Source organism: Ornithodoros turicata, chromosome 7, assembly GCF_037126465.1.
Source record: "Ornithodoros turicata isolate Travis chromosome 7, ASM3712646v1, whole genome shotgun sequence".
Classification (NCBI taxonomy): Eukaryota; Metazoa; Arthropoda; class Arachnida; order Ixodida; family Argasidae; genus Ornithodoros; species Ornithodoros turicata.
Genome location: NC_088207.1, coordinates 41,073,498 through 41,089,303, shown reverse-complemented (window position 1 = coordinate 41,089,303; position 15,806 = coordinate 41,073,498). Strand labels below are relative to the sequence as shown.

Below are 15,806 nucleotides of genomic sequence, written 5' to 3'. Positions count from 1 at the left end.
TTGAAGTTGTTTTTTCTATTCCTTTCGTTTTCTTTTCTTTTTTTCCAGTTCAGCGAACTGATGTTCTCTGGAGCAAAAGGCATCAGCTAGAATGAACAAATGATTTCGAACTCCATGTGGATGCTTTATTTCAAAGCCGCGGTTGTTATGAAGTGCACAATTTGGTGTTCCTATCGTTATGTTCCTGTGTGTGTGGGAAATGGTTTCTCTTGCCGTGAGGCCCTAGAAGCAATATGAGAGAGCTCTTACCCAGAGCACTGAGCACACGCGAAAAATGTTCCCAAATGACGGCTACTGTTTCAGCGAACTCTTTCTTGAAACGTAAAAACCCCCATTAATGCACAAGCATGTGCCTCCACATTCGGCTACTCTCATTAAAATGGTCGTGTTCGCCAAAGGGAATTCGAGCAGAGAATTACGGTGTTGCATGGACACGGAAGTTGACCTAAAAGAGCGTGCGGTGTCTACGTGTTTGCAAGAATTGTAGCGTACCATCGAAATAAATCAGCTCGAGGACTATTCCCAATCTCTCTCGCCGCGAATCCTCTTATGCTGTCTTCAACATACATGAACTCTAGGGGGAAGTTGCGACATCGAAAGGCTTTACTTTCCAGGGCTTACTCGATCCGCATCATGACAGGACTTGTTACTATACCGAAGGAAGCAAAGTCATCATCCTATTGTCTCGCGTGACAGGGGCTTATCGCGTTGTCTGTCTCACGAAACTTCTTAGAGACGACACGCGAGCACAGCGAAGAGCCTCGCGCGGGGCACCTACATTTAGGTTCCCTTCAGAAGGCGTGAATTGTCTCGTGTGCTTTCGGATTTCGGGGACAGAACTTGAGCGAACACTCTTCCATTGCACACCGGATGATTAATCATGCGCAGGAACTGCCCCGTCGCGGTGACATAAGGCGCAGGATAGAACCGTTCTGCTACCCGCATTAGAGCCCTGCAAGGGCACGGCCCCCAGACCAGGCCCGCTGGCCGGGCTGGGCGGGGTACGTTATTTGCTGTGTGCCCAGCCAAAACATACCAGCATCGCGGGCCTTGCCCGGGCCGATAAACAGGATCTCGTGAGCCTGGCCGGCCCGGGTCATGCAGCTAATTTAATACAATACAGTGCTCTCTTAGTTCATATGATCACGTGCTTGTGTCATTCCTATGCATATATTTGCAAAAACAAACAAATATCTGTGCATTATGCGTATGGTTCGACCCTGCTAGGAACTTCCCATAGACGCTCCACATTGCTCATGACTCCCGACATCTTGCGCAATCACGTTCGCAATCCTCGGTGAGAGGGGTAGCAATTCAAAGAAGGAATCTGTCGACAACATCCTCCTCCATCTACCTCCACAACAACTTGCAGTGTAGAGCGATAACGTGCATGTCCGCGTGTGTTCTGGAACCGCCAGCACTAGTAAGTTTGTAACCTTGTGTTCTGTTCTTGTAGATTTATTTATAAGTTTGTTTGATTAGCTCTTGAAAGGCGTGAATCACAGCTGGAGATGCTAGGCCGGGCTCTTTTCGCTGAGTCACCGGGCCGCGCCGGGCTCTACTGAATGACTACCGCTAGGAGCTGCGTATCAAACAGGAAAGCCCGAGCCGGAGCGGGCCATTTTTCGATGCGCCCGGGCCGGTTGGGGCCCGGAAAAGTTGACCCATGCAGAGCACATGTTAGCGTGCTTGCAGTGACTCATGCTCCAAGTGGGACGGCGACATCCTAGAAGCAAGGTGGCCGCGGCATGACTTCTCTGGAATTTAGTAGATCGGAGGGTGTTCACGATAACAGTTCGGAAAACATGATAACGCCCAGTTTCTTCCAAGCAGGTGACATCACATTGCTAAGCTTGGATTTGATAGCTTCCTTTATCGTATCAGATCTGCGGAGTTCTCCCGATGCAGTAACCCAAGCAGCACAATGTACTGAAAGTCGAGTGCAATAGTTGTGGACGGTATGTGTCTTATCGATGTTCCTTAGTTTCACGAGTCTGTTCAAGGCCTTCCACCTACCACCCCACTTTCAGTACATTTTGCTGCTTGGGAAAACTCGCTTTTGTCTTCCGGTGATTACGATACGAATGGGAGACAGGGGTACAAAAGAGCGAAATATTTTTTCTTCTTGTTTTTTTAGCTATCAGAGCGAAAGCACCGCGCCTACACGCGCGCATACTGAAATGCCCTACGCCTAGGACCATTTACCAGGAAATGCTGAAGACGACATCGAGAGAATGTTGATGGCGGCGTATTCTATATCTTCTCTCTCTCTCTCTCTCTTTCTATGTATCACCCCATAAGCAACAGCAGAAAAATGTGCCTGGTGTTTGCTTTTTACAGCCTTAATACACTTGAAAGAAGTTTTTCATCTTCGAAGACCTGGGGATCGTGAGCAGGTGGTCGTTTGCCTTCGCCCACTGCCACCTGGCGACGACTACCGGCCAGTTCTTCGGGACATTGCTCAACACGGGGAGAATAACATTGTCCTTGACGTTTCTGCGTCCAGGCTTGCCGACCTACTGAAATATGTGAGATTCACTTTTCATCGCGAAGCCCGAACACGTTCGTGTGAAGAGCACACGCATTTTCTTGCAGGCTCAGCTCCTAGGAATTGTCACAGAATATCATAATTATATTATTACTTCGCTGGTAAGTGTCACACAGCCGAGGAAACGAGTGCACAGTCAGCCAATTATGATACGAACTAGATGAGTAGCTATGACTAGAACTCGATTATGAGCTATTCCTGGCTTTTCGGCGGTGCTGTCTTCGTGAGAATGACACACCTTGTAGCGTATTACCCTATTCATAAAACCATGGCATGCTGTTTGATCGACAAGGCGTCCTGCAGAATGTTGCTATTTGCGGAGGTCGACTGCAGCCCTCACAAGCAGCATAAGGAAAGGGAGGAATATAAGTGTTTCGGGGTTAGAAGGTATTTCCAGACGCTGCACATTCAAGAGGAGGCCCTCAAGCTAAGAGAGCACGTGTAATATTCTGGGTCGCCTGTATCTGTTTCTTTTTTGTTTTCTATTTATGGGCAATGAACTATCACAGCGTGAAACAAGTTTTGTTCAGGGAGCTCTTGTCCCTGCATGCAAGAAGACAGATAACAAGGAGGTAGAAGGACTCGTAAAGTTCATGTTCTTGAATCCGGATAGTACATGACGTGTATACACACTAGTCAGCGTTAGGTGGTTGGTTGGGTGACCTTAAAAAAAATGTACGGGGAGGCCAGCTCCCGTGGCCTAGCCCCTACGTTGATGGCATTCCATGCAGAGACTGGGAGGCGACTCGTGTTCGAATCCGGGAGCCGGTCGTGTTGTACGGGTGTCTTTCCTGTGTTTTCCTGACACGCTTTAAGACAAATGTCTGCACAGTTCCCTGTGAAGTCCGCCCAGGACACACAATACCCCCACCTCTGCGATAGTCGTGACGTTGCCCACCTGAGCGTGACCGACTACGACAAGCACTTCCGCCGCCGCCGCCACCACCACCACCACCACCACCACCACCACCACCACGGGGAGGCCAGCGTGTACTCTTTTTTGCTTGTCGTTCGCGCTCAAGCTTTACTCATCATGTAACTCATCCGCCATCTTGCCGAGCTTTACGCTATTCGATCTGAAGAATACGATGGAAACTGATGTTCTGTGGCTGAAACACAGAAGAAAAGACAACAACAGACCAGCCTCAAATGCCTAAGAACAATGAAAGAAGGGAGTCACTGAAAAGGTTCGCCAGCTGTAGGACTCGAACCCACATCTTCTGGATTGCCGGTCCAGGGCCCTACAGCTGACTAACCTTTTCAGTGACTTCCTTCTTTCGTCGATCTGAACCTCCAGATTTTTTCAAGACCGTCGGAGCTCTTCTGAATATCTGCTTTCGTTAAATATCCCTAATCCATGATGATTAAGATCAATGTTCTCGGAGGTAACAAAAAAAAAAAAAAAAACTCCATGGCACGAAGAGGCATCGCTACGAACGCCCAGCGGAAAACTATATATCTTTTGTTTTCCCTTGGCTAGAGTAACAAATACGCTCCCACTCTAGATAGGAAGGCATACAACTGGTGCATCTACGGCAGCAGCCTGCACTAACTTAGAACGGATCCTCCTATTGGCGCATGGGTAATTCGCCATCTGTCGCTGCTGTTCCATAGCTCGTTTGTTTTCCCATGTCTCTGCTCGAGTGGTATGTGCTTGACAGAGACAAGAGGGAAATGTATTTGTCGTCACTTTAACCAAACACAAGTTAGGCTGTCGCGCCGAAGGCTTCGCAGAGCTCCGCAGTGTCGCGCAAGTCTCTTCGTCAGCTCTACATGGTCCACACAACGCAGCATGTGATACGCGGTTGGCACACCTAGCCTTACGCCTCCTAGTGTATTCTCTATAGGTGTGAGGACCTTTGTGCGATCTAACTATATGGGGTGGTCAGTCAAAGCGACCATCACCGAGTGTTGGGACAAAGTGCTAACGTGACACGACCAGGAATTGCGACACAGAAACAATTCGTAAATGGGTTTAATACCAGTGAGTGGTGAGATATGTCATTGTAGACGAACCTGGGCCAAGCAGACTTCGAGCATTGCGGAGATGAAACACAGAAACCAAGATGGAAACAGCAAGACTTGAAACGGTGGAGCTCAGCGGTTGAAACGATGCCTGGAAAATATATATTAAAGCGGTCAGGAAAGGTCTGCAGCGGGTGATGTTACAGATGCCCTGTGGTAGCAGTCTCTCCGGTCCAGGATCCCCCACGTCTGCCTCAGAATTTCTTCTCTGCCGCCTTGATGCACATATCGATACTGATGACCCACGTACCCGCACTATCTCTTGGTGGTAGTGGTGGTGGTGATGGCGGTGGTGGTGGTGCTGGTGAAATGGCTCGCACCAACTCATGACACTGCGTAGCTAATCCGGGCGACCTTGTCTTGAAGCAGAACTACATCGCTGCAATCATGCGCTTGTCGAAAAGCCGTGGTGTACTCGTATGCTTCGTGTCATAATGTGCTTGACGGTTCAATGATCTGTTGTTCGACGTTCACAACACAGGCTGTAGATGTACAGCTCACATCAGGGATAACTTGAACGCCATCCCGGCCTGCGGACCCTGGTTGCGCTTAATAGAAATAGCGGCGGAGGGCGTTTTGGTCATCTATTTACAGTTAGAGGGATGACCCTCCTTATGAAGCCGTTGTTTTCCGCTAGGGGACGGCAGGGTGGCAGGAGCGGTGTTCAAGTTAACTTTGACGCGTGGCGTACAATGTGTCCCAGGCGATTGCTTGCTGATGATGTGCTTTTCGTCAGGATCTTCACACTGTGGATTTAACCGAGTTCCAAAGTATCGGCGTCAACTTGACGGGATTTCAGCTGCTGAATCGCGATCTTTGGGAAGACGACGGGAGAAGCACCCTGCATCTGAATAAAGCAGGTCCTCCTGTGCCAGTTTTCCCACGTAGTCGAGGACCAAAGAAGCTACCAAAGGTGCGCTTGCATTTTTTCTCTTCTCTTTCTCGAAAGCAATTAGCGTCTAGGCTTAGCACAAACACCCTGTTTCCAGGAGCAGCTGGCCGCGTCGGTGCGGCCGGCGTCTCCATTTCCTTCCAATCTACCTATCTGTCTATATATCTCCCTCCTACAAAAACATCCGCGAGCGTAACATCATACGTGCACCGCGTTACGAAATAGCCTACCTTTTGCTGTCCTATCTGTGAGACATTCTATCACGAATTACTCCCCAACATAAAACTAACAATCTAGGCTGGATTTGTTTTGTTTTTCGTTGATGTTTTTTCTGCGTCAGATGTTCCGCAATGCTGGCTGCCCAAGCTAGCTTTTCTTCTCTGCTTTTTTCTCCTTTGTGTGTGTGTGTGTGTAGTGGGGGGAGGGGGAGGAGTGTAGCTTACACAGTCTTCTCTTCTCTCTTTCGCTGCTACAAACACATCTCTGAGGATGACATAACGAGTTCACCGCATTACGGAATAACCTGTATCTTCTGGCCCCGTATGTATAGCTAATATCAAAGGCGCGTCATTACGAATTATTTCCAAGACGAGAATCTCTTAACTGTTTTTGAAACTACAACAGAACTAAAAAGATAGACTGGATTCCTTTGTCTGGGATTTCGCAATGTTTTCTGTTCAAGCTGGCTATTTCTTTCTCTCTCTCTCTCTGTTGTTTGTGGTCGATATATTTTTCTAACCTACACGTAATGTAGTAGCCGAACTAGATCCCTTGGATTGGGACTATCGTCGTTTATCTTTTTTCCTTGGAATTCTTAAGTGAATTGAAATGAATTTGAAATTCTATGGACTTTGCCAAAACGGTGCATTATGTCTTTTATGTCCTTATGTCCCCTACTTTACATTAGCATACAACCTTAAGCGCTTCGAACAAGCCGGCACCCGTGTTGATGTTTTAGTTCACTTGTTCTGTTTCGTTCTACTTTGCTAGGTACATGCTGCGCTGACCCAGGACGCTCTGCAGGCGTTGGTATTAGGCCTAGAGAGTGTTTCCCATCTACGCCTTGGTGCTCGATTGCCGTCCGCAACGTGTGGAGCTGCAAGCAGTAGGCCCTGGCCGTACGCTTTGCCCCTCATCAACGCCATAAAAAAGGTAGCATATGTTATAAACATGGAAGAATACCACACAATCACCGCCCGTCAATATCCCGCGGACGCACGGGTGCGGATGCTGCGTACGTCCGCGGGACGTACGCATTCTGTTCAAGTGACGTATGTTGTACGTCCGAACAACCCTGCTAATCAAGCCAAAAATATGCGAAATGGACGTCCCACGACGGCCGCTTTCGATCCCTCTGGGCCTGGTTTCGGATCTATTTTATCTCTTCATATATATCGTGCATATTCAATGGAAACAAGGATTTCCACGACCAGCGCCCTTATCATTGAGCTAGAGCAATGCATTTTCTTGTAAGCTTTAGCTCTAGATCAGAGATAATGACGCCGGTCGCCGCAAGTACACTCCTTGCTTTCAATAATAGTGATCTCTCACAATGCGGTAACCAAACAAAAGTCAGAGTACACGTCTCAAGATCCTTTTGAGCTCCTCACTGAATTTGACAGCTATACATGATTGTACGTATTTTAAAAGAACATATGACAAAAGAGCCACACTATAACAATAGGGAGTTTTCACCTACGTCACAGTGTGACGTAGTTACATTAGGTAGTACATTACTGACATTACATCACTGACGTAGTTACTCATTTTCTTGTTATTTTGATTTTGTCGTACTGACCCTCTCTCATACCGCAGCCAACCAAAATCTTCCGTATACGTGCGGAAAGCAAAATTGGACATGGGGCTTTAAGGGTGGCGGAGCTTTTATTTGTCAATACTTGCACAAGTTTTGAATCCCAGAATGGTCTCGCCCACGGTGTTCGTACGTTTTTTTTCTCATTGTCATAAAAGAAAAAAGAAAAACATGTGTAGTTTAGACTGCTTTTGTGCATTCCAAGGTGTGCCGCAGGTCAAACTCGTAGACACTGGACGAAGGTAACCCTACTTCGCTTTACTACTTGCATTATGTGGTGCATTGCAATTATGTTTTTGAGTACTCGCAAAAAATGAATTGCAACCCTGCGATCAAATTTACGTGCACACTGGAGACAGAACATTAGCAAAATATCACTGAATACCTCGGCTGTTACAGTTGTAAGAGGGGCATTCAAATGAAAAGCCCTGACGGATTTTTTTTTCTTTTGTGTGTGCGTGCGTGTTTATGGTTCTCCATAAATGCCTGAATCACTGCGCAGGTGGGATAATACACCCTCTCCCTATCCTGTACCACGCATCGTATTTCATTTCCCCAATTCACCATCCCATCCTGATCCCTTTGCCATCCCTTTGGTGAACCAATGCGCCAAGAAAGGCTATAATAATAACAATAACAATAAACGTTTGTTGGAATGGTAGGTTCGCGTAAATCAACCCAGATGCTTCCTCTTCACCAATGCGACGTACTGCTTTCTACGCCGAAACAAAAACGCACTCGGCGGCGACGAGTTTCTGCAGCGGTGGCGGTTCCACCCTTCGCTTTTGGTGCAAGGGGGCTCCGTATCTGTCCGAGGTGTCCCTCCGTGAACAGTACCCCTCCCATCACTCATCACTCTCATCACTCGTGTCATGCTTCATCGAATGTAAATAGTGCATATCCCTCTTGTATCATGAAGCGTAGCAATGTATATATCGCCCCTCCTAGCCTCATAGCTCATAAATTGTAAATATTGTTTTGAGGCGCTGTCCATGTACTGACCGTTCCACGTCGTATTAAATTTTCCTACAACAACAAAAACGAATCTGTTTATTAACACCTTCACGGAGAACAAAATGCTGCAGGTTAAATACCTTAAAACGAGTAAAAAAATACTAAAAAGAAATACCTTACTATTCTGACATTTTCTGAATATGCAACTACAATCCTCCGCAGATGAGAGGTCCGCGATGTTTTGGGCGTAGAATACAATCGATTTCACCGTGTTATATTATTGTATTTTATTAATTGATAAATAAATTACACTGATTCATTCACGCATATAATTAATTTAATCCTACGCCAAACCATAGCGCCAAAATGTTAGATGAAATTTATTGAGTGCGCACCGCATGACCGACCGGGAAAAACGTAACTTATACGTCAAAATTGATTTTAACATTGATTCAGTATATTCGTCGTGTAATTACTGTGTGTTGCCCGTTTTATCGTGTCCTTCCAGCGGACCTCGTTCCATTTTAACAATGAGATGGAGACACGAAAGAGGCAGAGGCGGAAACAATGGTAATGGAGCGTCCCACAATGGTCGTTACTACCCCTAGTATCTATGTGATTTCTATTTTCTACGCTTCACGAGATTAATGTAGATATCACTGGGCAATAAAATGTAGAAAGAAACACGGAGCACGCGAGAAAATACGATTGAAAACCACGTAGAGGAAGCAGTAGCATTTCTGTATGTTAGTTACGGCTCAGTTTTCTGCTCCATCCATTGTTTCCACCGAAAGATGAAAATGAAAAGTGCCATTTACCGCCGCATGCTTCCTATAATTGCACCGTGCAAAAGACGGGCCAGTGCTTTGGAATTAGGATCGCGCGAATGCCAGTTAAAGAACACTACGGTATTCGTCTTATTGACTTTCGTGGCAATAACTCTTCAAGAACAGAGGAATGTGCTTATCGCATTTATGCTCCGAAAAAAGTGTAAAAGTGGAAATCATGGATCTCGCTTTTATGCATTAAAGGGCCACTAAAGTGCACACGTATTTCTCATCGCGGATTGAAAGAGGCCGTTACCTTAACACCAAGACAAAAGGAACAAGATTCATCGGATGTCTCGTTCGTGGTGTATGAGCGAAGTTACGCTTGGGAGACTTTAGCGGAGACCTTAAGCATATTCAAAGAAAGCATTGGCACTGTAGAGTTAAAGATGAGGCGATTAAAACAGACAAGGACTTACACAACACAAGCCTCACAACTGCCATCATTCAATTGCATTGGGACTGTAATTCATGAAGAGTTGGATATGCGGAAGGGTGTCAGTCTAGTAGCTGCCGAAATGTTTGAATGCTGATGAGAAACAACGCCGAACGAACGCCTCCAAGTTGATTTTACACCATATCTGAGCGTTCTAGTGAGACTTCTCTTCAGTGATTTCTTATACAGTTGAGGATATATGGTTTCATCACTGTGATACTGATAAAAAAACATCTTCATGGAATGGAGGCAGTCGGGGCATCCGAGGCTGAAGACTCAACGATCAGTGAGAAAGGTAATGGTCACGGTTTTCCGAGCCAAGGAAGGAGTTTGTATGACTGTCTATCTCCAGAAGGGTGAATCAGTTACTTGCTCTGTCGTTTAAAGGATGCGTTGAAAGAAATACGGCGCGGGAAGCTACGGAAAGGCGTTCTCCTTTCGCAGGACAACGCACCGGCTCGCAAATCAGCCAAGACAATGCAGGTTCTGAAAGCCTTGCGATATGACTGCATTGAACATCCGTCGTACTCGCCGGATCTTGCCCCATCAGCCCACTTTTTGTTTCTAAAGCAAAAAGAAAAAAAGTTTGAAAGGAAAGATATTTTTGGAGTACCCGGAGGTGGTAGGATTTGCAGAATCATATAGTCAGCCGTTGGATTTAAGCTTCAGGATCTTGATTTTGATTTGATTTTACTGGCGCAAGGATAACAGAGATCATGCTGCGCCGAGTTAAGTTTCAGGAACGACGTGCCAAGTATGTTATATACTTCGAGGTGAATATGCCGAAATGTAATGAAGGTTTATAACTCTACACTCTTAAAACTGAACTTCACCGCATAGCACGCTCTTAGCCAACCATCATCTCGAATGATATCGTTATCTGCCCTGATTTGTTGAAAATGGGAGGAGTACGCCTTTTCTGTGACAATTATGAACAGCATAAGTGTCACAAAAAAGGCGTACGCCTCCCGTTTTGAACAAATCAGGGCAGATAACGATATCATTCGAGATGATGGTTGACTAAAAGCGTGCTATGCGGTGAAGTTCATTTTTAAGAGTGTAGGCCATATTTTTCCTTGTCGGGCCCATATCTTTTCAGAACCCCTTCGTATGTTCTGCACGTATATCGCTACGTTCACCATCGCGGCTTCGTGGACCCTCTAAGTGGCTTCATGGTAAAAAGTGGCCAGTCGTCCCAATGTAACTGAGACAAGTCCTGCTTTTTCAGTGTTGTCCCGCTGTCCCACCAATCTGCCCATGAGACGGCGTTTTGTTCCGCCTCGGCTGCAACGAAGAAAGAAAGAAAGATTCGGCTTCTCAGCAGAAACACTTTCGACTTCTACGTGGCCGTCTCCCAGCTCATATCTTCTCTTGATCTAGCCGATGGAACTGCTTAGCGCGTTCACTAACCAGCCATCCCCATAGTAAAAAATCCTCGATGAAAGCACGCGGCTTAATGATCAATCATCGCCGCGTGGATGGTTATAGCAAAATGGAAGCGCAAGTACAGCGAAGTTCACACATGGAGTGCGAGGGCTTCCCTTTATGCATGCAAGTGTGAAGACGCACTATAAAGAGCACACATTCTAATCAGAGTGTTGTAGCGCTAGGTAGTACGTAAAATGCAAAGGAAAAAGTGCAAACGCTAATGACGGCGCGGGGTTTTCTCGAAAAATAAAGAGAAACATTGGTTCGTTGACTGACACCACTTCTCCTTTCAAACCACATGTCCCACCTTGGGGTCGGACGACCTGTCTTATGGTGTTGTCATCCACGAATCTACAGGGTGTTTGCTCTAACGTGTCCTAGAAATTATATTTAAAGCGAGCGATAAAAGAAAAACAAGTGGTATTTTTCTGCTACTTGAGTAAGAAACAGACACTGCTTCACTAGTAGCACCTGTTTCTTCGTCAAAGATCTGAAACGTAGCGCTCGTTTCTCTTTTATAGCTCCCTTTAAATAAAATTTCTGGACACCTCAGAGCAAACACCCTGTATAAGCCGTCGCTTCACAGTAACCGTTTGATTTTAAAACGGAATTGCAAGCGCAATAGACGACCTGCACCCCTACGTCATTGATAACGTTTCGCCGCCGCGCAAAGGATGCTGGTGGCCACCTATCAACGTTATCAGCCTTTTCTGCCTATATCAGCAGACGCGTTTTTCCCGCATCTTGCCCGCCACAGCAACATATAACCTCGAACCAGTCTTATCGTGAACCAGTCTTATCGTGACGTCATATGTTTGTAAAGCAGAGGGCCATCTATTGTCACCCTCGTGTGCACGGGATTGTGTTTTTGTGAAGGCGACATCCATTGCAAAATGTAAAACCCCGAGACTAGGGAACACGAAAGGACAGACACACTTGGCGCTTTGTTGAATGCAGTCTAACTGGCGCTAAATTTGTATAATCGAGCATTGTTGAAACAACTTGATGTTCATATCCTCAACACTGCTAGTGTGTGCATTGTTTAATTTTTCAGCGGAGATTGAGATACGCACGATCGATTAATTAGAAAAGTCGGGCAATCGATAACTATGACTCATACACTACTGCAGCTGGGGAAGTGCCCAACAGCCGCACTACGAACCCAAATTCGCTTTTTACGATGCCGCTCATCTTCCAACATAGACAGCAGTATTGGACCTCCCGGTTTTGCTTTTCGTTCCGAACGCGATACTGGTTCCACGCAGTGACTCTGGCGGGCAAGCTGTCGAGCAATACGTGGTTTCTCTGCCAGTACGTCGTAAAACGGGTGAAAAGCAAAGCCAGCGACACCAAGTCTGTGACAACAGAAGCGATAAACGAAGTAACGCCGAATCTATAAAACGTATACAGGCGCTGCAAAAGCAAGGACATGTAATGTGTGTTTCAAAGTATTCCCTCAACGACAATGGAATTGCTTAAGGCAAAATGGTGTTGTTCTATTGCTCCAAAACTACGTGACAGCTATTACGAGACGCGAAAAGTAATGAATTCGTGAATTTGTTGTACTGCCGTGGCCACTCTTAACCAATCTTCCAATGTGTGTGGCAAGTCGTTGCGTTTAAATAGAACGGAGAGAGACTGAAGTACTTGCCTTTTACAGCTTAACATGGTAGGCCTTACGGGCCCAATCCAACTCGACGGTCATGGACGGAGAGCGAACGTAACGCTGCACGTCGTCCAACTCAAACGTACTGGGCTCGTGTCGGTACGTCCGCATTGTCCAAAAATAGGAAAAGAAACTAAGGAGAAAATAATCACACCTACACAGTTTATATTCTGGGCGAATTGACGCGTTCTCCTGCAGATTGGAACGTGGACATTAAAGGCTGGGCTGAACATCACCTTCACCTACTCCATGGTCTACAGGGAAGTCCTGGAGACATTAAGAAATAGGACACTCAGGATAACCACCCTCATTGTAAGTAAAAGTTTGCGAAGTTATTAGAATGCGAAGTAGTGATCTAAATGGTTTGTGACACTTTGAAGGTGTGGTTGATTGCGTCATGTATGCATTGTACTTCGCGACGCAGTATTGAGCAAAAAAATATTTTTCTGCGTGAATTTGCCGAAATGCAAGCCACTCAACACACACATACCGCGTTGCCCTATGTCGTCAGAGGAGCAATAACCTCGGCTATACTGATTAGTCCTCGCAAACACGTGACCTCTCCAGGGGGCTATTCCTTTTGGCTCTGGTAAACGCCCGTCACCGGCGGATGAGATGCGGTATTCGCTGTGCCAGTCTGCGGTAAAGTTTGAAATGCAGGTTCGTGTCGATTCAAGTAGCTGTCTTCTACATTTGTCCGGCATAACTTGGAACGAAGTGTAGCAACCCCTTTAAGAAAGATTGTGTTTCTGTTTCTAGTGGCGTGTAAGAGTAGCGGTCCTTCAGTACAATTCATATAGAAACAGTCAGGCTTTCCCTCTTGCGCTTTCCCTCTCCTTCTCCAGACGGTCGACAATGCGGAGCGTGCTCCCATTGGTCTCCTCAAACGATTTGTTCAATCATCGCAGGCGGTCGTTTCAGGGGACCAATCAGAGGCCTCTGCGCATTGTCGCGCTTCAGATGAATCCCGTTCCTTGTGTGTTGGTGTCAAGGTAACGGGATCTTTCACTCCGCCAGAAGAAATTTTTGCACTTTAAGTTTTCACAAAAGAAGTAGAGGTGAGTGTTGTCGCTTACATGTTGACTCAGTGGGGATCTTGAGCGACCGATGTTTTCAGGCAATGTGACTCTTTGATGCCGCAGAACTCTCCATACGTGATGCTGAAGCGCTCTTCGAACAAGCTCAACAGCAACGACCGCTTCGAAGGCTACTGTATAGATCTCATTCGAGAAATCTCGAATGTCCTGCGCTTCAATTATGAGTTACGCATGGTACGCGACGGAGCATATGGGTCCCGAAACGCCAAGGGCGAGTGGAACGGCATGGTACGAGAGCTTATAGACAAGGTAAGGAAAGCATGTTAGCACTCCTACTTCGTCGAAGTGTATAGCCGTAGGCGTGAGGTCAATGCATTTTTTCTTCTTCTTTTGTTTCCCCCTCTTTGTTCCTGTTAAAAGCGGAGAAAATGTATCACTGCAGCCCACTGAACGGGTGCAATATACCTCGAAATAGAGTGATCCAAATCCCCGTTGCAAAATAAACCACCGTAAATAAATGTTATCAGACTATAAAATGCACAGTTGCGCGCGGGAAAATGCCAACGGCGAACTGACACTAACCTGGATCTAAAAATGCAAACAGCCAACTTGGACTAACCTAATAGTTACCTAACCAACATGCTGCGCTCCGTTGTGTCCGCCCTGCTAAGCCTAACGGCTGCTAAAATATGGCTTTCGTTCGCTAATACGACTTGGACAGACATCGAAAACACGTGAATTTGAGTGGTTAAATAGTGATGTGTTTTTATAACAGGCATGTTATCTTACGAAGTAATCGAGCTTGGTTTTCCTTGTTTCGAGCACACGAATTTGGAGATCGGGGATTTCGCGACTGGGAATATCGAGGTCTTCCCCACTGAACGTTTCTACAATGTTGGAGTGCCTGAAAACTGAATATCCTTAAGTCAAGCTTTCGCGTGGTGGACCACGCTTCATCAAGCTGTACATATTAAACTTAAAAAGCTGTTCGAAAAATACATAGGAAAAAATAGCTCCAAAAAAGATTCATGAGGTATATCGGAGATCTATATTATCGAAGAGAGTGCTTACTTAAACTTAGAGTCCATATTTCATTTTTTTTTTTATGTTCTCATGAAAACCAACAGTTCCTTCGAAGTATTCGACTAGGACAGTGTTTCTCAAACTTTTCTTTTACGTGACCCCTTTTAGTAGTACGAGACCTGCCATGACCCCTCACCTTAATAATCCTTCTGAAAATTTACTTTTTTCAATGATGCAGTTACATTTACATTTTAATTTATTTAAAAGACATCAATCGCAGCAGAGAGAGCTACCAAAAATGCTTATTAATGTTTTTCACAAGGATTGATTGAATCGTGTATTTTGATGAGAATGATGTATATGCTTTCTTGATATAAGCGTGGCTAATACGTCAATATGTGGGTCGTGTGGCTCAAGGCACATCACATGTCTACTTCAGCACCCAACCTGTTTCTGGAGTTTGATTTCATAACTAGGGCGCGGTTTCACCAACGCTGGTTAACTTTGAACCGAGATTAAGGGTTGCTAAAACTTGAAGTTAGCACTAAATTCTTTTGTTACAAACGTTAGTTGGTGACTTGACGAATGTTTCAGTGACAATGTCTCCCTTTAGTGAAACAGAGTTAAGCGTTAGTTCAAGTTAAGGGACCGTTGATCTTGGTTCCAGCGTCAATCGGTGTTGGTGAAACCTTGCCCCAAGAGAGTCGAGAAACAACTTTCACAGATGTAAGCTGATGAGAAAGGAAGGATAATTGTGATGACGAATTTGCTGGCCTTGAGGCCAGCGATAAAGCATTTTGGCCCAGCAATTAGAGTTGCTGAACTGATGTTATTCCGGGAACTCCTCTTTGGCTGCGGTGTTGTTGATGAGTTCCATGAATTCCTCTTGTACGTCATCAGGAAGATCGTAAGCAGTGCATCGGCCGCCATATACAGGGTGTCTTTTTTATGCGTTACAGATTTTTCATAAAATATAGGTTATAGACATGCTGTTTTCACTTCTATCATCTCTGGGCCGGCGAACGTTCTTGGCCATATGTTGCTAGACCGTCAAATGACTAATGACCTGAAATCGTTAATTAACTTTTTTAATTATAAAAGCTACGAAGTTGTCCCAATGAGAACATCTGTTCCTTTCGGTGACCTGATATCGTAGC

General features: G+C 45.7%; 1 protein-coding gene across 1 annotated transcript in view; it reads left to right on the top strand.

Annotated features, from left to right (window-relative positions):
* LOC135401117 (glutamate receptor ionotropic, kainate 2-like) overlaps positions 1-15,806 on the top strand; it is a 43,663-nt gene that overhangs the window by 13,518 nt on the left and 14,339 nt on the right. The window contains exons 3-9 of the mRNA XM_064633314.1: positions 2,341-2,528; positions 2,596-2,649; positions 5,310-5,486; positions 6,456-6,617; positions 12,584-12,688; positions 12,788-12,901; positions 13,732-13,935. Coding sequence (XP_064489384.1) covers positions 2,341-2,528; positions 2,596-2,649; positions 5,310-5,486; positions 6,456-6,617; positions 12,584-12,688; positions 12,788-12,901; positions 13,732-13,935 — 1,004 coding nt within the window. The remainder of the gene's footprint in view (positions 1-2,340; positions 2,529-2,595; positions 2,650-5,309; positions 5,487-6,455; positions 6,618-12,583; positions 12,689-12,787; positions 12,902-13,731; positions 13,936-15,806) is intronic.